We start from the raw sequence: 23,948 nt of genomic DNA, 5'->3' as shown, positions 1-23,948 counted from the left end.
CTAACAGAATCTACCTTTGTACTTGAGTCGGTCTCGTCGTCGCTTGCAGTACAGCGCCACTCCGACGATGAAGACAATGATGATGACGAACGCACCACACAGCGGCACCATGATGTGAACCTTCTCGTAGAACTGGATCTCTTGTTTGTGAACGATGAAGATTGGCCGAATCGTGCCTGTGGAATGAGGAGACAAACATTTACAAAAGATAGCCCAGATATCCAATCTTTCATTCACAGTACAGCATGGATAAAAAGTGTCTTCAATATCTGAGGTACTTACTGCCTGTGTAAGTGAGCGTCCCAAACTTGAGCTCAGCCTCGGTCAGGCCTGCGTCGTTATACGCTGTCACTTTCATGATGTACCAGGTAGCAGGGTGCAGGTCTTGGACCATAAACTCCTCCTGCAAAGATTAACGTGAGAATTTCATTAGCCTAGGTCAGCGTGTCTTACCACAGAGCATGAGGTCAGCGTGTCTTACCACAGAGCATGAGGTCAGCGTGTCTTACCACAGAGCATGAGGTCAGCGTGTCTTACCACAGAGCACGAGGTCAGCGTGTCTTACCACAGAGCACGAGGTCAGCGCGTCTTACCACAGAGCACGAGGTCAGCGCGTCTTACCACAGAGCACGAGGTCAGCGCGTCTTACCACAGAGCATGAGGTCAGCGTGTCTTACCACAGAGCATGAGGTCAGCGTGTCTTACCACAGAGCATGAGGTCAGCGTGTCTTACCACAGAGCATGAGGTCAGCGTGTCTTACCACAGAGCATGAGGTCAGCGTGTCTTACCACAGAGCACGAGGTCAGCGTGTCTTACCACAGAGCACGAGGTCAGCGCGTCTTACCACAGAGCACGAGGTCAGCGTGTCTTACCACAGAGCATGAGGTCAGCGTGTCTTACCACAGAGCATGAGGTCAGCGTGTCTTACCACAGAGCATGAGGTCAGCGTGTCTTACCACAGAGCACGAGGTCAGCGCGTCTTACCACAGAGCATGAGGTCAGCGTGTCTTACCACAGAGCATGAGGTCAGCGTGTCTTACCACAGAGCACGAGGGTGTTACATCACAGTTGAATGGATAAAGTGGTGGGGCGAATTTGACCTGATAATACAGACCAGTGTATAATCTTTCATTCAAATCCACACAATTTTGATTTTGGTTGAAGTTTAACCTTTACCAGTAACCACAACTGAGTTGGTATTTGTTTGTCTCGAGTGCGTCTGCTTGCATTATCAAGATCGTCTGCTAAAGATATCAGCATCTGTCAGGTGATACGCTGAATGTTTTATTGCATGAATATTGAGAGTTGTGGCGTTGCTATGGATTAGAAGCATGTGTCTTTCATGAGAACAGAGCGGTGAAGGTACAAGTGAAACATTTACATCATGTCGCCTTGTACAAGATACCTTGGGGGCCAAGTTGGTGAGGTTAGATGCCTAGGCGAGGGAGGAATAGGAGGGTACCTGTCCCAATAAAGAAGACCCTGCCCCGATTTCTAATAAAATGTTTATCATTCATAGTGCTTTTCCATGGCCAGGTTCTTGCTCAAGGTTTTGTCATCCCAGGATCTCCTGGGTAACGTTAGGGAGCAGCTACTAAGCACTCTCATTCAAAACCTGCAAACTCTAACAGGAAAGAGCTAAGTGCATTGAAGGGGATCCTAACCCATGACCTCATAGTGGGGAGCCTGGCACTCTCACCACCACACCATCACACTCTCCTACCAAGTTACGTACAAAAAAGAGGATATTGTCTCATCCTAAAGGTGGCAGTAAAAGCTACTGGAAGAGGTGAGATTGGTTTTGAGGAAAGTTATGGGAATGCACGCCTCTAATCATGTTCATTCCACTAGATGGCAGCACTTATTTTCTAACGACTTACGTCCACTTTGATCTTCTGTTTCTGCTTTTCTGGCTAAAATAATCGTAACAGAGAAAACGATATCAAGCTTGAGAGACACTTAAGTGATCATCTCAGGTGGATTAGGTGGATTAGGTGGATTAGGTGGATCAACCTTATAACTGGTGAGGTGTAACTGTTGTTCTGCAGTCTTGATGTCAGGAATGTTGTGAAATGCCTGAATAGACAAGCTATTCCAATGTTGACATCCGACAAGAAAACAACGATGAGATGACACAGAGAAATGATAACGTCCACAATATTCCGGCCAAATGTTCGAGTTCAGCCACATGTAGTTAGAGACTCTGTTGAGACTGTGATCACGAGTTCATCCTGAGCGGAGTGACTTCACCAATACTGGAGACACAGACAGGCAATACTTCCAATGAAACGTTTGAACTGCGCTAAAACCTGAGACGCTGCTCACTAGAATGATCAGAGGGTGCTTAGATCTGTTCGATTGCGACTTGTGATTACTACTCAATCAGCACAGGTAGCAAGAACTGAGCATGCTCAGGTAAAGTGTGACCGATGGGTTTCATCAGGGAACAGATACTGCTATGTGCGTTTCACCAGGATTCATGGGTTCAGCTCCCTCTTTACCCTCCTGATTCATGAAAAATCGAAATTGACCATGACATTTTGGAACACACCAGGAATTTTGATGAGAAATGCAGTGCACGCCCCCTCTTCTTCCGGCTCCTGGATCAGCCCTAGGGGATGATGTCTCCTGGTGTCCCCCTGGATCAGCAACTATTGGTGTTACACCATTCCTTAGTTAGCTCCCCTCAACGCTGTAATGAAGAGGGTTCCCACCCCATCCTAGAACAGATAAATTGGTGATCACACCTGAAACCATTTAGTTGCGACCATGATGTTTCCCCAGTTCATAACGTAGCAAATCGAAACAACTAGAAACCTAGAGCTCGTTCCCTCGGCCTCAGCGCTGTTGGTAATAAAGGCAAGTTAAGAGGTAACTTATCATCAACCTGTAGCATCCCCTCTCACACTGGTTCGCCAGATGAGAGCCAGGTTTCTTTAGTGCAATCTCGAGCCACATTCCAACATTTGTAAACTTCTAAAGTTTTTTCTTATGAATCTGCACAAGAATCTCCTAACGTCAGCACTAAACCTGTTCAATGTTAACTCATTCTGGCCTACATAGTGGAGAAAGTGGCAAGGTTTCTGAGATCAGCACAGCCTAACACTTTATGGCCTCACCGCACTTGAGAATATCAAAAGTATACTCCTGCACTGATCAGTAACCAATCAGCATAAGCCACCGACAAATCCATCGCACGCAAGTCAAGGACATCGTTTATATGAATGCCAGCCTCACAACCCATTACACACCGTTAAGTGAAATCGCAGGTCCATAATTGAATTTAACCCAAGGACTTGAGGCTGTGCACACAGGAAAGCTTGCTCTGTCACTCAACTCACTACAGCTAAGAAAACATGGAGCACTTTAAAATCCCCTGAATCTCTCAACCCAATGAAAATGAACTTGGCCAAACCATTTCAATTACATTTTAAACTTTGAGTTTTGGTTCTAAGCCATGATCTGTCATGTTGCAGGAATGACATGATATCACTTGATGAATCTCGCTGATATACAACTCCACGAAAGTCCCTCGTGTAATGACCACCTTTGATGTATTGCATAAAGGCCTCAGGAGAGATAAGTCTGTGTGATGCGTAGTACGCTGTATCTTACAAAGACCACAACAGTATTAATCATTGGAATGGTGGAGTGACTCTGTGGCGTTCTAGGAATCCAGGGTCATTCAACACACATGAACACAAGGGCATTAACAACTTACCCAACACTGACACAAACAAATTTCTCCATCAGAATTGTAAAATTTACCCAATTCTCAAGGTTTTCATGTTCCAAACTTTGCCATAACAAAACAACGCTTTAAATCGGTAAATTAGAAAGATAGGACTTGCATGATTATCTTCCAACACTACATGAAACTACATGTATATCAAATAATAACACCAATCTGGCATATGGCACACAGTATCAGAGCATATACTTGTAAACTAGCACAAACTCATCAACAAACATGACAGACAACACAAGACCTAAGAACTACCGGTAGCCAAGCCTAGGAGCACATCGTGATGGCACAAATAATCTCGGCGGAAGTGTTGGAGATGTCGACAATGACACAAGAGACAGCTGAGAACTGACAGTGACACTTCCTGATATCCAAATCTAGCACACAGAATCATGGCTTGAGGTATCAACATCCTCATTAAACTCACAGAACTGCAAAGCTTGAATGAGCAACATGACTGAAGAACTCACATCTCACACACATGCTATTCCTCCCGAGCGTCTCTGAAACACCAACCTCCACCCTGAGGACTCTCGCACATGTGATCCCATCACTAATGATACCACAGTATTGGCGTAATGACGATCACGTCCCCACTGGCACTAGCGTACGTAACTTGCTCTTATTATAGCGTACGTCTCTGAGTATCTGCTATCGTCCAGTATTTAAGATTCAGTCATGAATTATTCGCCCAATCAATTCATAAGTCTATAGTCTTATTCATTACGGAGATAATTAAGCAGCGACTCTGATCGATCGAAGCTGACCTTCTGATTAGTTAATGACTCTTGGCTGCTATATTTGATTAGCCACTTAGCCAGATGTCCATGTTTTTAATTGCGACGAGGATTGCGTAAATGCTGACGATTATACTGCTGTATGTGACATTGATTAGCATGAGAAGTGGAGCAGAGGACCTTGGACTGACAATATTCTCCACGAGACCGGGCTGTGTAACATCACACTATTACAGTTTAACAAGAGGTCAGCCAAGTAGCTCTGTTCAGATCTATCTGAAGAACACTTCACCAAGCTTGATGTTGTGGGAGCAAGTTTATGATCAGGGAGCAGTTAGGCCTTTGGATTCATGAAACAGATCCAGTCAACTTCACCAGCCAAACAAGGATCCCTGATCGGCAAGTTGTTGCCAATTCGGGCAACTACCCCCCTCGTTTGGCAACAACTTGCCAATCGGGGATCCTTACATGACTGATCACAAGTCATATAAAACGAGACTCACCACTGCGGGATCTATATGATTTGAGACAGTCCTCCACGTGGTGTCGCCCCACACACAATATCGGATGGAATACGATGTGATCGGGCAGCCGCCATCTTGCCATTTCTTGAGGTCAAGGACGAGGAATGTTGAGTTAAGCTGTTTGATGAGGAGGCTCTGCGCTGGCATGATCGGAGCTGAGGGGAGGAAAAAAGATATTCAAATTATCAGAAATGTGACTGGGTGGAAAACTGTTGGAGTCAGATTTGGATAGAGAGAGAAAAGGCATCAGTAAACTGGCTAGTCTATCCGACTTTAGTGGCAACGCAGTCAACTTGATCATAACAATATCTCCCCAACTTGCCTAAGTTATCCTTATCCTCAGCCTCATGAACTATAAATCCTCTGCCAGAATTTTCAATTTGAAATGTATGATTCAACGCCCCCTCTGCACTATCTGGTGGACTCTGCGCCGGACCCTCTGCACTATCTAGGGTACTCTGCGCCGGACCCTCTGCACTATCTAGCGTACTCTGCGCCGGACCCTCTGCACTATCTAGCATACTCTGCGCCGGACCTTCTGCCTTTGTTTTATAATCACCCAAACCGGGAACCGTAGAAAAGCGTAGAACCTTTTCGGAAACTATGCCAACAACGAATCCACATAAAATCACGACTCCGATCAGCCACAGAGTACACATGATATCCAAATAATCAGACACGAACTTTCTGGTCAGAGGGAGCAGGGACTTTTGCGAAATTGATAGATTGTTTCGGAATCTTAAAGTTGAGGCTTGTAAGATAAGTCCTCCACTGAGCGATGAGACAGACACCATCGTGAAGACATGAAAACGATGAGGGAAGCTTGTCTTCTGTCTTCACCAACTCTAGAATGGTGATGGCTTCCAACAACTACTTTAAAGTTTCTCAGAACTGCACCAGTGCTGTACTGTATGTACGCACAGCAATGCAAATACTACCATGTACATTACGTCAGTTTGTTTGATGATCATAGAAAATTACTTGAGAAGACGAAGGAGGTACTCCTCTGTGAATGAACGCATCACCACATCAAGTGGGCTTTTCATTTTGTGGATATCGGACATGAATATGCATCACAGGCACATTCAGCTATTGATGATTAACCCCTGAATCCCAGGGGACAAGTCCACTGATCTTACTTTCACTCTGAGGCATGATGCATATCACTGCTGTTTTTAGTTACACCAATTACGGCCAAAAGGTAAAGAAGCCTACTCACTGGAACCGTTGGTCTTTGCAGCCACAATCCTACTCATTTCACCGAGCCCTGCTCTGTTGAATGCTTGCACTTGGAATTTATAGAGTGTCCCACAATACAGTTCATTGACCGTGTAAGAGCGCACCTGCGGCTTGAGTTTGACGTATTTCCAGTCCTGGAATGCCTTCTTGTAGAAGAAGATGAAGCCTGCAATGAAATATAGTGTCACCTTTACTGTTTGTCCAAGAATGATGTGTCTTGTCAAAGAGTACAGGGTTTCATTGAAATGAAACTTTCAATTAGATCAATGTCAAGTTTGATACCCTGGCTATGACAATATCAGCTCAAGACAGCTGTTTATCGTGACACCCTGTATACCCACCTTGTGTAGCACTACCTCCGTTACTTCCCGATCGCCAGTTGATCTGTATTGATGATGACGTTACCGCGGCAACAGTTGGTGTCGGTGCTTTTGGTGGAGCTGAAAAAGTCATCAATGAAATAAGAAATTCAGACGCTGCATATACAAAAGTATCGATAAACGGTTTGCAGAATAAGTTGTGTACATTTCTGGATGCAGCCAAGAACTGCTCTCTATACTGGAACTCAGTAACTAGCACTAGTGCCGGCCTCACGTTATCTTGAGACATTCCCTCTTCATGATTGAACTACTGATCATCTTGCTGAAACTGACTTTCAAATAATCTTTTTGTGAAAAACATGGTGTCTAGAATAGCGTAAATTGTGCAGAAAAGTGAGTGCCTTGGTTGAAAGGAACTCGTGTGCTAGAATAAGTAAGGTAGCTGTGCTCAGGATATAAAAATATCTCAAATCAAATTGTGTCAAGGATTCGCCAAATCTGAATCATTGTGATGAGAATTCAGAGCATCATTTCCTGAGCCGTACTTAATGAGAGCGTAAAATGTTCGATTCCAAGAAGTGGAGCAATGGACACGAGAGCATTTGATAAAATTCTATGAAAATTGATAATTGTATAATGATGTGTTTTTGTAAAGCGTTTCACATCGAGTGGAACCATGCATAGTTGATCTGGTAGACGTTGAGGACAGACTGGGTTAGTATCTACACAGCTTGCAAGTTACTGCACACAAACGTGCGGTTTTCTTTATACTAACTTTATGATACATTATGTATGCCATGCTTGCTTTAGTAGTAAGATGAGACTTTTTTATACCTTGGTTAGCAAGCATTTTCATCCAAGGACAAGCTGAGGAGGGTGGAATAAAAAAAAAATGTTTTCTCTGTTTTTGACGATTTTGAGTGCAGCAGGCTTGCTAAATGAGAAGACATTTTTTTCTTCACATTTTCAGTTACTCGCCTAGCGGTGGGCACACTAACCAAGGTATAAAAAAGTCTCGTCTAAACCTAATGACCTGAAAGATCACGTTAACTTCTTGCAGAATTTTAACAAAGGATTTCTAACTTTAACTTTTGAGGAGGAGTTTGGGTTTACAACACACAGATCACTGCACTATACTATCCAGACAACAATATGGGGATGGGGAGACAAAAAAGAAATGATTAAAAATAACATTTCTAACATCAAAGTCTAATCGTCTTCCTCTGATTTTGATTATCATAATGTTCAAAGTGGAGAAGGAAAGGTCCAAGTTCTAATTCTAGTTACATGTATCTCAATCCAACTGAATACCATCGTCATAAACACACGCATACTGAGATAACCAAGTCATAAACAAAGGAGGAACTAAAGAGTGACCTGCCCAAGGTTACAATCAGTGTTACTTTATCTTAGTCACTGAAGTGTTAGTACTTTACACAGCTTGGGTTAACATCGCAGTGGAGTATTTCTGCAGCTATATCACAGCAAAGCCATCTAATGGCCATTCAATGAACTATCATTACCTTCCAAAGAGTCCGAAACTGGTGGAATTAGTAACGATATACAAAAGGATGAAATCGGGTGAAAATAAAAGAACAGTCAAATCATGCATGCCGGCCAATGAACAATAGGTGCACGTCACAACAATAGGTCATGTGAGAAGTCACATGACCTTATACTTACTGGTCCTATCACGATTGACTTGCGAGTAAAGAATTACTTGTGTTAAAACGTAAGAATCAACACTCTCAAACAAATAACAAACAAAATGCATAACTCTGTCATGGCTCAACAGAACAACATACATGAACATTAACTTGTTGTCCAAGCATCAACGAAACCATGACAACTAAAACATAATTGTCTATAAATCCACAGATGCAATGCCGTAAACTCAGGCAGAGTCCTACCTTCAAAGTTTCTCGTCACTGTGGATAGGCGAGACGTTATCAGTTATATTCAATTCATAAAACTAAGTTTTCTGGTGTGTCTCTCCAGGGTAAATTTTCCTCCATATTTTCAACACCTGTTCTCACCTAACTAAGGAACATAGAGCAGCTGCATAGTGTCAGGTGGGTTCAGGGTCCGGGAAAGATGTTCAACAAACTTTGAATCGCCAAAGAAGTATTCATTATAACTAGGGCCTAAACCTAGGCTAAAGTTGCAATTCTATATTCAGTTCCAGATATGCTTGCAGAGACAAAGTCTCTTCCATTATTCGATCAGAAAATATCCAATGGCTCAAAGTGTACAGAAACCAGGATGAAAAGTGACTCACCTTGAACGACCAATGATATTGTAATCTCGTCTGCTCCGTAAACATTGGAGGCCCGACACGTGTAGTTTGCAGCATCAGAACTCTGGACGTTACTTATTTCGAGTGAACCATTCGGATGGATACGGATGCGTTCGTTGGTACGTAGCGGCTGGCCCCTGGAAGGATCGGGATGTTCATCATGATGGTTGAAATTAATTGAGTTTTGGAATGAGCTTATTACAGATGATTTATGAACATGGTTAAATGGCGACTTGGTGGAGAGGCTGGTGACTTGGTGGCACCATGGTGGACAGGCTGGTGCTCGGTGGCACCATGGTGGACAGGCTGGTGACTTGGTGGCACCATGGTGGAGAGGCTGGTGACTTGGTGTCTCTTGAGCGACACCAGACACTGCATCCTGGCTGCGATTCTTTTGAGAGTTGGCAGCAGCCTTGATACTGTCATCTCGGAGTTGGCCAGTCTTTCCTTCTAGGCCCACATCTTTATCTCACTATGGGTACTATAAGGCTAGGCCCTTTGGAGTAGAACAATGGTAGACTACCAGACCAACATGTCATCTGTTCCTAATTGATGCACGAGTATGTTGTTTTGTAGTGCACTGATTGAAGTTCCTTGCTGACGCAAAGATCAACAAAACCAACCCTACCTCTTCTTCCACTCAATCGTCGGCCGAGGCTCCCCAACAGCTTGGCACGGTAACAGCACGTCATGTTTCCATGGCGACATGGATATACTGGAGAAACTCGCCACTCGAGCAGCGACCTCTTTCACCGGTGTCTGTGTGACTTCACGGGTCCGTTCACCCTCTCCACGGACAGTCATCGCAGACACGGAGAAACTGTACTGGTAGTTTTTGAGGAGGCCTAGGGCCATGTGACTCAGAGCTGGGGGGGAAGCGTCGTACTTCTCTTCCACGAGCTGGAATAAGAGAATCATGGGAGTTAAGTGTGTTGTTCATGGATGTCAGCAGCTATCAAATTCATAACGCTCTAAAATTGAAGCAAGGAATCAATTCAAGAGACAAGACTGCCATCTATGAGCAATACAACAAGCCACTCACCCTTTCCTTCTCATGATGTTTGATGTAAACAATATACTTGGTGATCATCCCGTTCGGGTGTAGCGGTGGTTTCCATGAGACCAGGATCTGATCAGCCCCGACCGGTAATGCCTTGATGTCGGCGGGCCTATGAGGTACATCCTGTTGGGTCCGTACGTGAATCGGTCGGCTGCGGACGCCCTCCCCGGTACGAGTGTAAGCCAAGACTTGTACGCTGTAGTTGGTGTATTTCTCAAGTCCTTGGATAACGACCTTGAGCTCTTTAGAGGTCACGAACTGGGCATCACTTTCATCTGAAGGAGAGTTTACAAGTTGATGAAGATAGAGAGAGCGACGATGTGGCATAATCGTTAAGTTGAACCTTTGGTAGGTCACTAGGCTAGACCTATTCTAAGTGAGAAACATGAGTAGCTAGCGCTCCCTCCCTGGTCAAAGACAGAGTGACTGGGCCAACATTACCAAATGGTGTATCAGTGGCACGCAACTAATCCACTCACCTTCGTCTTCCCTCACGATCTTGTAGAGTATCTTGTAGCCTTGTAGGACACCGTGGAGGGTATATAGGGGCGGAGGTGACCAGAGGACCATGATGCTTTGCGAGCTCAGCGCCGTGGCGTACACTCCTTGGGGTGGCTGACTTGGGACTGTAACAAAACAGGATGCTTGGTTAATAAGTTTATCAAGTCAAGAATCACGATTGTTTGTTACTTAGCACAAATAAGTTCAAGTTCGATTGATCAATAAAAGTTCAGTTCAGCGCCTACTCACCATCTTCCAGAGTGAGTACTCCCACAGTCTCTGATCTTGGCCCGGCCCCCTTCCGATTGAACGCCTGCACATGCACCTCATACTTTGTGAATTTCTCTAAGTTATTGATATCCTGTTCACCCTTGAAGTTCACATCGACCATCTTCGTGAGATACATGAATGGCTGCGTGCTGTTAAACTGTTTATAACCCACGTAGTAGCCCTTGATGAGACCATTCTGTTTATCCTTCTCTGGGGGTTCCCATAGCACTTTCAGGGACTGTGATCCCGTGGATTCAACATGGACAGCCGTTGGAGGTCCGTTAGGTGCTTCTTCTGTCGTCGTCAAGACGATGACGTTACTCGGTGTTCCGAGGCCGACAGAGTTATTGGCGATGACGCGGACATGGTAGGTAAAGGAAGGATGCAGCCCATCTAACGTTGACCGTGATAATTTCCCACTGACGGAGACATTCCCTTGCGGAGGATCCCAGGTTCCTGACGAGTTCTTGTACTGGATGACATAGTTCGTAATCTCCGAGTTTCCGTCAAACGGTGCTTTCCACATTAAGAGGGCGCTACGACTGTCAACCTTCTCCACATCGATACCAGAGGGGGCCTCTGGTTTCTCCAGGACCGTCAGACGTATCATGATCGAGTCGTGGCCAAACTTATTCTGTGTCGTACAAACATAGAAACCAGTATCTTCACGTAAAGATGGCGCCACCTTCAAGTAGGAGGTTTTGGATTTGCCGCGGCTGGTTATGAGATGTGTGACTGTGAGGCGGTCATTGTACTGCCAGTGGAGGGAGTCACCATTGAAACTCCACGCGACTGAGATCGGGGAGTCGCCAACAGCCTCACAGTCCATGGTGATGTTTCGCCCCATCAGGACCGTGTAGTTCTTTTCCGGGTCGTCAAATCGAGCAGGAACTGAAGAAGAAAAGATGGATGTACTACTTTGGCATCTTGGCAATGAATTAAGTACAAAAGAGGGAGTGAAATGCCTGACCCAAGGACACAACATGTCATTTCATCTTCATACTTACTGTGCACAGTCAGAAAGACAACTTTACTGAGTCCCGCACCGATCTGATTACTGGAGTGGCACAGGTAGTAACCATGGTCTGTTGCTAAGGCATCCGTTATCAGTAGTGATCCATTGGCCAGTTGTTGAACTCTGCCCCCTGCCTCTTGACCAATCAGCTGGTAGTTGCTTGGGTCTTCTCCTGGAGATGAACGAGTGGATGAGGAACGAATATTTGGAGGAAAAATAGCGATAAGTTTAACCCCTTCAGGACGGTTTGTATCTTTGTTGCTATAGGCTTGTTTCTTTCCCCATTCACATAATGATTTCCATTCTTATACCCGTATCAGATCACAAAGTTGTCCTTAAAGGGTTAAGTAAGGCGGAAACAATATGTACCTAATTACATGATGGACTTTCAGGGGATAGGATAGGTGAGGATTGAATCCAACGCCATCTAATGGTTAAAGATTAAACCAGAACCAAGCTAATAAGATATCGAAGGTAATTTTAGAAAGAGATAACTTTGAATCCAAAATATTGGAATGCGAGTTGGGGCCCCCAATAAAAGAATGCAGGCTGTTAAATATCCTGTATCCATCAACTAATTAAGCACACAGGTGAAACTGTAATTCTAATCTCAAATCTGGACTGGAAAAAAGGAAGTGAAAAGGTTAGGAGAGAGCTAGGTATTGTCTGTACCACAATAACCTGACCTCGGTTTGTTAAAGGGAGACTATAGAGAGAGCAAGATGGGCAGATTCATGTTCACAAAGTTACCAGTAGGTGGCTCTCTCAGAGGATCAGCAGTGTTCAAACTTGGGCTGTACTGTGAGAAAGTAGAGACATGTACATCTTGAACCTCGCACCCCTGGGTCTTGCCTATAGTATCCCTTTAACAAAATGCTTGAGCGAGCTGCCCAGGTCTTATTACGGTGAAACAAACCTCAGTTCAAATCTAAACGAAACGAAAACCACAGAAACCTGAGTAACACTACAGAACAGACCACCACGAGAAGTGAGAGGAATGCCGTCGTGTACTTACTGTTTAGTTTGCCACCTTTAGGGTAGGTGGCAGGACTAGTTTCTCCAAACAAGGCTGAAGAATCAGAAAGTAGCGTTCCTGAACATAACCCAGCTCTGCTCGCATTGGAAATCATAAAAAAATGGTTAAAACTGTTCGCCTTTGTTGATATTATATATCCAAGTCGTAGGCCAACTCTGAGGACAACCTGGCCTCGGACCCTATGTTATAGCTGGGTCCGATATGCTGCAAGGGAAAAGACCAGTTTCGGTGTATTGATGTGACATACCTTTGGCCTTTTTCCATTGGACGGTAGGCTCGGGTGTTCCTGTCGTCTGGCAGTCGATGATGACATCCGTCTTCAGTACAACGAAGGAATCCTCCGGTTCAACGACCCAGCGCGGTGGAACTGAAGAAACAGTAAACCTTAGTCACGTTTGACAAACCTCAGTCACGTTTGACAAACCTCAGTCACGTTTGACAAACCTCAGGTGATTGTCTCAGGTGGCCAAACAATGATGGCTATGTTAACGAGGATCTCTAAACGTTAATCAGGTCATTGATCTTAAATTACAATATCGGAGACAAATTCAAGTATTTGATTACAATGATCCGAGTTCTCATGTCAACTTTGGCATTTTCAGTCGACCATTGACAAGTTTTATCTTATCAAATTTTCCGTAACTCATTGACAAATTCCTGCCTAACTCCAAATCATTTGAGGAATTCACTTCAATGGAACCTTCAAACCTCAATGGATTCGCCAAAATGGTTGAAACACACTCATGGGACAAGAAATTAAATCAAAATAAAGACTTGAAATACGACAAGTGCAGGATTATCCTGGAACAATCGGATGATCAGCCCACATGCTGCTATTAATAGATCAAAGGTCCACGGTATACAAAGACACCCAACTGATCTAAGTTAACGATGTTCGTTCATTCTCGTAGCGACCCTCCCCGCCATATGCGATACTACTCCACACTAATGAGGATGGGAGTCTTCGCATATGTTCCACGTTTTACAATAACCCAGTGGCCATTAACCTTCGTTAGTCATTTTTCTATTAAGGATGCTTATTTGCCGTATCATCCGCTAAGCAGGTCAATAGAAAAAGGAATTACTCCATCAGCAGGTCTTTGTAAAACTGTCGTGTCAGGGTCATCTTTTTTTCAAAGGACTTTAAAAAGAAGGTCACCGCGATAGGTGAAAACTGGGATTTCTTAAGCCACGAATGAAATATCAAAAGGAATCTAAGGAAATGCTCGGATTTTCTTTTTGAAGTTCACAGTTAGATATCGCGATTAGTAAGCAGGAAATTATGGTTGAATTTTTTACGATATTTCAAAGCTTTTGCACTCTTTGATTAAAGACAACATCATTCATCTTATGCTGCAATTTCCGAGGTTCAAAAGTGCTGATTTAAAGCGTTGCGGTTCACACAATTTCATTACCAAGATTTGAAAATATGATGATTTGATTTTCAAGCAACCTTTGAGTACTTAGTGAGTCAAAGATGAAGTGAAATCAAAATGCCTGCCACCATTGTTATAGGGTATTAGCATCCAAAAAGGTGGCGCTGATATTCACTAGGCCAAACTCGGACAAAACTGACGTCTCTGTCACCACAATGAATACCCTAGCGACAGTCAGCTCATGTAGCATTGGCCATGATTTGGCTGGCAACATATTCATTATAATCCATTTCTTGAGGGTTCAGAACTGCTGATGATAGAGACAAGAACCATTCAGAGCAGGTTTTTACAAATTTTACTGACAGTTGATAGTAATAAGACAGCATAATGTGCATCATCATAATAAAGTCACCCGACTCGAGTGCGCAATTCTACGATAATCTGGGCATATAATTAGAAGAAGCTATCACTTAAGAATTACCAGCACGTGCCCACATTCGCATACATGGCGGCCATTTTGTTCCCCGGGGATCTCGGAGCATTTCAATTAACGCGATGTGATTAATTGTCTGATGGCTCTGGTGATAATCTGCAGAAAGTTTGGCATTTTCATTCAGGAATTTCAAGATTTTGATCATTTGAGTAGGCCATTTGTGGTGACATTTTAACGTAACGACCTTGTTGTGTAATGGGATCCAGGGGCGAGTGTGTATTTATCAGATTTCGATGCATAAAGTCCTAAATTTCACTTTCCATCTTATGTGTATTTATTCTTGTAAAAATTCAGACGTTCAGTTGTGCAATGATTGATTCGAAATATCAGGGTATAAAATAGTTAGTTTCAACATGGTCACGATATCCCTTTGAGACAACATAATCCAAGGTTACCCCCAACAAACAGTCATTCCACAAATGGTAATCGCTGCCATCATCAACCCCATGTTGTGTTATCAAACACCAGAATCACCATCAGTGGCACTTGTGGTCGACCTGCGAGCTGAACAGTTGTCCTCTGCCATTTTTGATTCTGCCCCGATAACCCCACAATGGCCCAATATTGTTTTTTTAAAGGCTATCTGTCATCACCAACACGGCTGTTGCGACAGAAAATTATGCATTGTCGCAACGCCATTAGTCCAATTGTTACACCTCATTCATGGTGTCACTACCCAGATAGGACACAACGCAGCATCGAACAAAAGTCATTATTTTACACTAATATTTCACCACGCGTCACTCAAACAATCACATGAACTTGCTATAAACTTGTACTCGTAGATATCATGCAGCTGTTTTCAACCAATTCACTTGAAAAGAATTCCCTTTTCTAAAATTCATGTTTCATTTTAAACCAATTGTTGAGATTTGAATGAGCAATACCAGATGTTACCGGTCTGGTTGTGGGAAGCAGTGTGGTGTTGTACTAACTGATGGTGTGTATCAGGACTTCATCTAAAACACAAGTCAAATGTGCACTTTATTGTTGGAGTGACTACATTGAAGATTGAAATCAGTGCAAGCTGAAACCGTAAAGGAGCAAATTATGACTTTGTTAATTCATTTTTAATGATCAGATTGTGTAGCACTTCAGATTTGTTAATACTCTTCTGGTTTTGCCGGGAAGAGCACAACCTATAAGTCTAAGACAACTCACCATCAACATGAAATTCGGATGTAAAGTTGACTGATGCTGCCTGGTTACTAGCAATACACGTGTAGTTGCCATCGTGGTGTGGGTTGGAGTCACCGATGGAGAGAGTGCTGGTGTATGGGTCTTGGTTCTGGAAAAATATCAAATATTCATATCATTCTTTATAGATGCTTTACGTAGTTGTAGACTGTAGACAAAGATCAACATAAATTCTACTGAAATACAGAATGCACAAAAATTGAAGGATGAATAAGGAAATCTATGATGTAAACTTTGATATCTAGAGAAGATTTTGCAGATTTTTCAGCAAACTGTACCTGAATAAGGACGCCAAGATCTGGTGGAATCTCTTCGCCATCTTTAACCCATGTTATCGTCATTGGTGCATCGCCTCGACTGACGTAACATGACACACGGACGCGTTCACCTTGTTTACGTTTTGGGAAGCGGAAAGGATCGATACTTGGAGGTTCTGCAATAGATTCAAAGCTGAAAATATCATTTGGTAGCAAATTTTTTATCACTGGCTCAAATGACTCAAGCTGACAACATAATGCTATCCAGCGGATACAATTCCCAACAATCATTAAAGACAGAACATATTAGAAAGAACGTTTAAAAACGTTTTTGCTGACTTACCCATGACACTGATAAAGACCTTCCGACTTGACCCCTGACCTCCATTGTTCTTGACAGTGCAGGTATAGAAACCTTCATCGTAATTTCGCTGGATATTTTGTATCGTGAGCGTGCCTTCGTCACTGACGTGCTGCCGATGGTTGATGGGAAGATTGGAGCCCGCTGGAAATAAATGTAGAAGTATTGAAAAACAAGCCTGGGAAGAAACAATATATTTTAAAACAGAATGTGTTTATCTCGCAGACCAGAGAGCTAGAGAGACACTATGTCCGTTTTCATGACAGATGACTCAGCAAGGCCAAGATTGAATTGCTGGATGTAGAGAGGTGTTGGCAGTAAAGCGATTTGTTTGAGGCCATACTTACCCCTGGACCAAGTGATTGATGCAACAGGGAATCCTGACACATGACACTGGATGACAAGTTCTTCATTAGCGACAGCAGTCACATTGTTCATGGGCCGGATGTAGGGGATACCTGAAAAGAACGTCAACAGAATGAGAAATGGCATCAAGTTTGAGAATGATGCCAAAACTCGAAATAAAACTTTCAAACAAAACAGAAGTTGATGAGCCTTGTTCAGTGACCTCCCATTTGCTTTCATTTACATGCACATAGCATGACAAGAGGGCTGAGAAGACAAGGCCGGGCTCCGATGAATTTAAAACATGATCATTATGGGAAGTCGAAAGTAAATGCCACGCCCACTTCGTTTATCTTTTATTTTTCAACTAGATCTTAAACTTAAAAGCAAATAGAAGTGAAAATCTGGGAATGAAAGATTCCAGCAAATCTCAAACTAATGCTCTCTCATTTGGATCACTAGTGATGACATTATGTCATCTAGTTTTGCAAAAATATGATTTTATTTGGTGAAAAGTCAAACATGAACTTTAAATTTGCAACTTTAAATTTACCACCATTTTATACGCAAATCACGTGATAGATGGTGATAATTGATATTTTACCCACAAATCTGTGCGAATGCAAAAACAAAAGACAGTTTTGATAATTGGGCGTGGCATGGCACGAAACTTTTTTCAGGCAACGAAACGGGTGGAAAGACGGCGAAAATAAGTCCAAAAATTTTTTTTCACTTGTTTTTTAAAAGAGTAAAAGATATTTTACATATCTTACCGTAGACAAAAAGCTTTCCGATATGCTCGGCAGTGCCCTCTTTATTCCGGGACTGGCACCGATACTGTCCTCCGTCTTCTATCCTCACGTTGGTGATATTCACATAACTGAACACGTCTCCATCTGGGGTCAGGAATTGTCCGACCTTGAACCTTGGGAAAGTGGGCACCTCCCCGTCATCCAGCTCCCAGGAGACTGCCGGGAGTGGGTTACCGGAAGTGACGCAGCGTAAACTGACCGTTGACCCAGGTTGAACGTATTCGTCTTTAAAGGAGACGTCTGTGTGGACGACGGGTTGTGCAGCTGAATTTGAAGACATCAAGTCATGTTACCTTTAAAGCGAACGGGATAAACCCCGAGCAACTTAAACTTGGCGAAAGGGCGTTATCAAAAATAACTTTGCGTCGTGACGTCACTGAGCGCACTTGCACCATTCAAGGATCTTTTGGTTTATTGCTTAACCGCCTCGCCCTTTAAGTGGGTGAAGATGTTGGCCCGCAAACTGACACGATGTCAACCAACGGCAATGTGTAACCAATGAAACTTTAGGAACCAACAAAATAGCAAGGGAATATGACAGACGAATATTAGTGTATCACATGTCTTAGCATCCTAAAAGCTGACATGCATGCATAAAAACCCTAACGGCCAAATCAGAAAACACAAACGGACGCCTGACCAACAAACGACCAACTGCACTTGAAACATGATAGACACCCAGCGACTGGTCTCACTTGACTGCACAAACACCAAGTTCATTGACGAGACAGGTCAGAGACGCTCTCGTGAAAAGAAAAAATGAAAAATATTCGTCGAGCGGGTTCGAACTCAGAACTCTCGACACTTGATCCTGACCGTCTTACCCACTATGCCATGGAGTCGTTGTTATAAAAGGATATATTTTGCAATTTTTGATTTCACGTACAAGCTTGATAGAATGGCGTCTTTTGTGCCATCTGTACCATTTTCAGTTTCAAAGTGGCCTTCAAAATGTACCCTTTTACAATAATGGCAAAGTGAATTCATGAGATACATAATCAGGAGATGAACATGACACCCTGTGATGATTATACGAGCACGCAGCTTTTTTTCGAGTTTTAAAGATGCAGAACAATTTCCCGCTTTGCTAGTATTAAAACCATACGTGTATTGAGGAATTGTCTGATGAAGTGCCATTCGATTTCAAACAGGAAGACACACCCCAGTGCTCTGTTGATGAATACCGTAGCGCCACTGTGGCCTGCTGGTAAGTCTATCACATGGCTGATCGGTCGGTCAAGACATGGTGGGTGGGCGTTAGCGTTTCCTAACTTGGCCGATAGGGTTTTTGTGCATGCATGTATGTTTTAACCATTGCGTGTTCGCTATCGTTGCGAACGCTGTTGTTGGAGAAGAAGGAAAAGGAGTTGCGCCAAGAATAACATACACCCTGCATCCCTCTGAAGGTACATGCAATGAAATAATTAACTTGTCACCGCCGTGAAAGTCGCAACGGCACCTGATCGATGTTGCAGTAATGTAATGTAGAGAAAAAGTGGAGAAATAGGATTACAGAAATGGACGCACAACATCACGTGATACAACATAGAAATGACAGAACGCATTAATCTATCAAACATTTCCACTTTATAGTAAATATTTATTCAATGATATCCAGCGGCGAGATTTAAACGAGATGGATTTCCAAAATGGCTTCCCTTGGTGTATCCGTGGTGATGAGTGTCAACCGCACCCCCAGGGTCTTTCCCCACCGCACAACCGTTACTAACCTTCGGATGTACGGAGCTGAAACCCCTGGGGGCGGGGTCGGAGATCGCGTGATTTAGTCGATCGTCACGTCGTCATCAGAAAACGAAGAAAAAATAGTAAAATCTTTCATTGAAAAAATATGACTGCTTTCGTCCAATGATAACATTATTGTTACAATTCTCCATGGTGACTGTTTTCTATCACAATATTACTATTTGGAGCTGTTTCTAGGAATTAGTTTGCAGAGCATCGAGGGATTCATCACAATCCAAGATGGCCGCTCGTCGTGCGTGATGTATGGTCTAGTGGGAGAAAAGTACACAGACAGTTAAAAGCTGAAGAATTACCGCATCAGATAGAGCTGAAATTAGTAGTATTCGTCACCACCGCCACCAGAGATGCAAGGCGAATGCTGTACTGAAAGATAGTGGGCCTGTTTGGAGTAGAGAGGCCTGAGTAGAGAGTTGGAGTACAAAGTCATTGGTAAAAACTGCTGACCAGTCTCTTGAAGAAGAGGGAGGAACTGTACTGGTAACGCGCACTTTGGGGATTCAATGAAGCACCAAGCTGAAACACTCTTCCCGGCGACGGCTGTTATACATAACAATTATGCGGAAAGCGATTAGAAAGCGAGCCCTCGCAACAGTTGCGATAGCACTGCGATCATATCATAGCTTCAATCAAGGGATGTACTTTGTATTTTTGGTCTCCCACATCTGCTATCAGCTGCGGCCCAACAAAAACCAGGTCCCAATGATTTTATCTCGATCTGGTGATATCTTCAAAACGTGCGTTGCCAGTACATTGTGGCGCTAAGTTTCCCGCCACCTCGTGTTACATGCACAGATTGTTAGGTGGGTAGGCCTACAGTGTTACAGATCTGAATGTTGTAATTAGATGAGATGAGAAAGGTTCTAATACGTGAAACAGAATCGAACTGAAAATCTGAAACCAAAATAACCATAAAAGCCAGAATTCAATAACTCAAAGGATCTGAATATCACTGGTGGAAGAGTGAAAATACCAGTGCGCTACTTTACCAGGGGAAATCTCAGACTTCAAAAAATGAAACACCTCCGGATCTTATTGCATTTGTGTATACATACCATTCCAATGGGAACCATCTAAATATCAAATTAGGCCTATTAAGTGCATATTTCTGTTATTGAAAGGTTTAGTACGAGAATAGCTACGGTTGAATAACTCAATGAATCGATGGTGAATAGTGTTAAATGATGATGATATTGAAACAGTGTTGTGCAATGGTAGTAGATGCGTACGCGCACGTGGCAACAGATGACATGTGACTTACCCCCTAAAGACAGCTGAGCAGTGCCCTGGGCGTTATCCTTATCATTAGACACCAGACATTGGTACATTCCCCGATCGTGGCGCTGAACATCAGAAATCACCAGTGTTGTGGGCGTTGTCAGGACAACACGACCTTTGACCAGCTTTAGGGGTTTTGAATTCCTCAGCCAGTTGATGGATTTCCTCGGATGTCCAAATATGGTACAGTTAAATGTTGCAGTGTTGCCGACATCAACGATTTGTTGGTTTTGGCCCACGTGAACTGACAGAGGAGCTGAAATGATATGACGTCATGCGATGAAATAAAATGCAACACTTGCTAGACAAAGTCACCTTTTCGTTATATACTGAGAGCAAATTCAATTTATGATGTGAATATATAATGATTCAGTGATTGTTGAGTGAAAACGAGTGGTTGTTGAGTAAAAAGCTGAGGAGTTCAGCTTTAATTTTCAAATAGCAGACGAATTCGTTGATGTCGTCGCCGGTCACAACCAGTTCAGCAGAAGCCGTGTACTTACCTGTAACAATTAGTTGCGTAATGGCAGTCCGCTTCCCTAGAGTATTACTGGCTGTGCACACATATCTTGCGGTATCGCCCACCCCTGCGTTCTGGATGACAAGGTTCCCGCCCAACTGCCTCACGCGTTTGTGATCCAGGATGATCGGGACGTCATCTTTTGTCCAGCTGTATGATGGGAGCGGATATCCGGTGGCGGCGCATGGCAGTTCGATCGTCTCGCTCTCCTTCACTTGAAGGTGTGTAAGTGCATCATCTATGACAGGCGACGAGTTGACAGGGTCTGAAAGCAGAATTTACAATGACACTTCAGTTTCCGAAGTTTACGCTAGGGTAAGAGCGCCCCTAGTGTGCGCTTCAGAAACCAAAATGAAATTAGAGGTTATAGAACCCCAAACCATCTCCTAGATTTATTTGAACCGCTCGGATAAAGAAGAAGTTTAGAGCGCATCACGTACATCATCTAAATATTTGCAAGGTTGGTCTTTAAAGAAATAACCTACCGATGACGAACAGAGCGGCTGGGTCACTACCCTTCTCCGCCCCAGTCAGGATGTTCTTGGTCACACAACGGTAATTCAGGTAGCTATCCTCGTTCCTGACATTTCGCATGTGCAGTTCGCCCGTTTTCATGATACTGAAACGGTCTCCTGAAAATAGACCGCATTCACATTGAAACGAATATCAGAAAATATGAAGATTACAGATTTGGTTATATCGTTCAAATAAAAAGAATACGAAAACTAGGAATGAAACCTAATTTGGAAATGTAGTTTCCTTTCCTACCGGCCGCGGCGTTCATTGAAGGTCACGTGACCAAAGACGTGTTCCTACCTGTTTCAACCCTGGCGGCGCCCCTCGTCCAAGCAGTGACGGTGATGTAATCTCTGACGAAGTATGGGTCGATGTTGCATTTGAAGACTGCCGTGTTTCCCATTGTGATGTAAACGTCGTTCACTCTGACACTGTAGGCTATGTACTGACGGATTAGAACTAAAAAGACAAATGGAAAAACAAAATGTAGATTATCAATCTAGGTCAAGACGAAATAAGTATCAGTTAAGTATCAAGCTGTTGGCCTTGGTTGTCTCTTGGTAGCTCTAAAACAAGGGGATTTTCAAAGATAAAAGTAGCTGTCAAAGAAATCAAACAGAACAAACTGACTCCGTTGCTGGAAAGCTATATAGGACAAACAAGAGTGTGATATCGGCTTCCTGGCTCTTCTGTCAGTAAGATGAGAGACGGGGGTCCATTCGTGGCCTCATCAAAGATTATCCCTCCAAACTCCGAACATAGGTCACATGACCCTATGGCATCCGGGAACCGAATCTATTCCGGACGCTCAGCCATTCAGCTGTTCGGGAATGAACGTCGATCGTCTTTCTGCTTTCGCAACCAAGCGCATCAAAATCTACGGATGCAATGAGATGGTTACTCGACTGGAAAATTTGTAGTTTTCGCCGTAAATCGTTGATTTAGTAGGAATTAGAGTTCAATTATGAGCGGTATTATCAGAGTGTCACGTGATGAGATGCACATCGAAGAAATGGCGTCCACTCGTCTTTATATTTTTGAAAGAGTGGGACTGAGATACCGTGGACCTGGGGGTCGAAACCATGACTAGAAGTGCCTCATGTTCTCATCGGTTCGGCCAAGCTGCTGATCATCGATATCAAGGAAGTGGAACTCGGCTTATAAGGCGAATATAACGGTAGTGTCTAAACAGAGACAGGGCCGATGGCCGGGAGAGTGATGGCCGGGAGAGTGACGGCCGTTACGTTGCGTGACCATTCGTACCGCGCATGGGCAATACACCGATTTCCTCCAGCTGGCCTTGACCCATGTCAATGTATCGGCATTCTTGAACACCCAAGGACAAATGAGAATTTTGAAGATTGATTATTAGTACCTCTAATTTCTTTTTCTCAAAACAACAAAAACGCCGATATCATAAATTGGCCATCGGCTGGGATTGAGGAGTCAGTACGCAGTCAGGCCAAGCGAGGCATAAAAAACTGCTAATTTATTGAATTGAGTCATTACATCTCTATCGGCGAGGAAACACCGATCTTAAAAGTCAATTTCACATTTGTGGAGGGTGTAAATTCATTCCTATCGTGAAGAAAAAATGGGAGGCAGTCACCCTGATTAACGCCTCGTGATTGGCTCGTCTTAGGTGGTGCACCGGTGACGCAGAATGAAAGCCTTCTGATTGGACAATACAACAAACATCTCCAAGGTCGACATCTATGCAAATATAGCATCGGTGCGAAAAAAACGAGCTTTCTAATAGCTCAATCTGGTAATTAAGTTGGTCCAAGGTCGGAGGCATTATAAGCATTTTCTGCGGAAATTCGCGCCGATCTCATTTTTTCAGCGGATGCGACCCTAATGGAGAGATTAAGACACGGGAGAGTACACACATGATGGAATTGTCAATAGACCGAGGTGACGAGTTGAATACTCAAGTGTCAGGATGAGAGCCTAGGATGGAAAGGACCGGTTTGCAGTTGAGAGGTTCGGAGTTAGACAGGCGGATTTTGCCTGTGGCTCCTTTGCGAATCTTGGTCACCGTCATCGCACTAAGAGCTGACCACTCCAACCGCCGCATCAATCTCGGCACAGAGGTTATTGCGATTACATCATGCAAACCAAGATATTAATCAAAAACGCAAAATTATCTGCATTTTTTCTCTATTTTCGATTCCGCACACGAGAAGTATCACCTCACGCCTGAATGCCTTCATGGAGGGGAAAAAACTTATTTCGATATCGGATTGCACGGAGCAATAACCAGAGAAAGATTACTAATAATGCCCATA

General features: G+C 43.5%; 1 protein-coding gene across 14 annotated transcripts in view; it reads right to left on the bottom strand.

Moving 5' to 3' along the window:
* The window catches only part of LOC135502332 (cell adhesion molecule DSCAM-like), a 123,829-nt gene that overhangs the window by 17,099 nt on the left and 82,782 nt on the right, over positions 1 to 23,948 (bottom strand). For 8 of the 14 annotated variants that reach the window (XM_064795070.1, XM_064795081.1, XM_064795083.1 and 5 more), the window contains exons 3-27: positions 21,961 to 22,119; positions 21,630 to 21,776; positions 21,128 to 21,409; positions 20,608 to 20,880; positions 20,402 to 20,419; positions 17,547 to 17,849; positions 16,776 to 16,886; positions 16,411 to 16,572; positions 16,089 to 16,243; positions 15,775 to 15,901; positions 12,992 to 13,111; positions 12,724 to 12,777; positions 11,701 to 11,880; positions 10,673 to 11,584; positions 10,402 to 10,548; positions 9,905 to 10,197; positions 9,491 to 9,762; positions 8,845 to 8,999; positions 8,250 to 8,267; positions 6,588 to 6,686; positions 6,227 to 6,412; positions 4,987 to 5,162; positions 1,882 to 1,914; positions 283 to 403; positions 15 to 176 (exon numbers count right to left, since the gene is read on the bottom strand). In XM_064795070.1, coding sequence (XP_064651140.1) covers positions 15 to 176; positions 283 to 403; positions 1,882 to 1,914; positions 4,987 to 5,162; positions 6,227 to 6,412; positions 6,588 to 6,686; positions 8,250 to 8,267; positions 8,845 to 8,999; positions 9,491 to 9,762; positions 9,905 to 10,197; positions 10,402 to 10,548; positions 10,673 to 11,584; positions 11,701 to 11,880; positions 12,724 to 12,777; positions 12,992 to 13,111; positions 15,775 to 15,901; positions 16,089 to 16,243; positions 16,411 to 16,572; positions 16,776 to 16,886; positions 17,547 to 17,849; positions 20,402 to 20,419; positions 20,608 to 20,880; positions 21,128 to 21,409; positions 21,630 to 21,776; positions 21,961 to 22,119 — 4,665 coding nt within the window. Of the gene's footprint in view, positions 1 to 5; positions 177 to 282; positions 404 to 1,881; positions 1,915 to 4,986; positions 5,163 to 6,226; positions 6,413 to 6,587; positions 6,687 to 8,089; positions 8,108 to 8,249; positions 8,268 to 8,844; positions 9,000 to 9,490; positions 9,763 to 9,904; positions 10,198 to 10,401; positions 10,549 to 10,672; positions 11,585 to 11,700; positions 11,881 to 12,723; positions 12,778 to 12,991; positions 13,112 to 15,774; positions 15,902 to 16,088; positions 16,244 to 16,410; positions 16,573 to 16,775; positions 16,887 to 17,546; positions 17,850 to 20,401; positions 20,420 to 20,607; positions 20,881 to 21,127; positions 21,410 to 21,629; positions 21,777 to 21,960; positions 22,120 to 23,948 lie in introns of all 14 variants that reach the window. The other 6 variants (XM_064795073.1, XM_064795071.1, XM_064795078.1 and 3 more) reach the window with 6 other exon arrangements.

Source organism: Lineus longissimus, chromosome 18 (genome assembly GCF_910592395.1).
Source record: "Lineus longissimus chromosome 18, tnLinLong1.2, whole genome shotgun sequence".
In the NCBI taxonomy this organism is placed as follows: Eukaryota; Metazoa; Nemertea; class Pilidiophora; order Heteronemertea; family Lineidae; genus Lineus; species Lineus longissimus.
The sequence above is the reverse complement of the archived record's forward strand: the minus strand, read 5'-3'. Positions and strand labels throughout refer to the sequence as shown.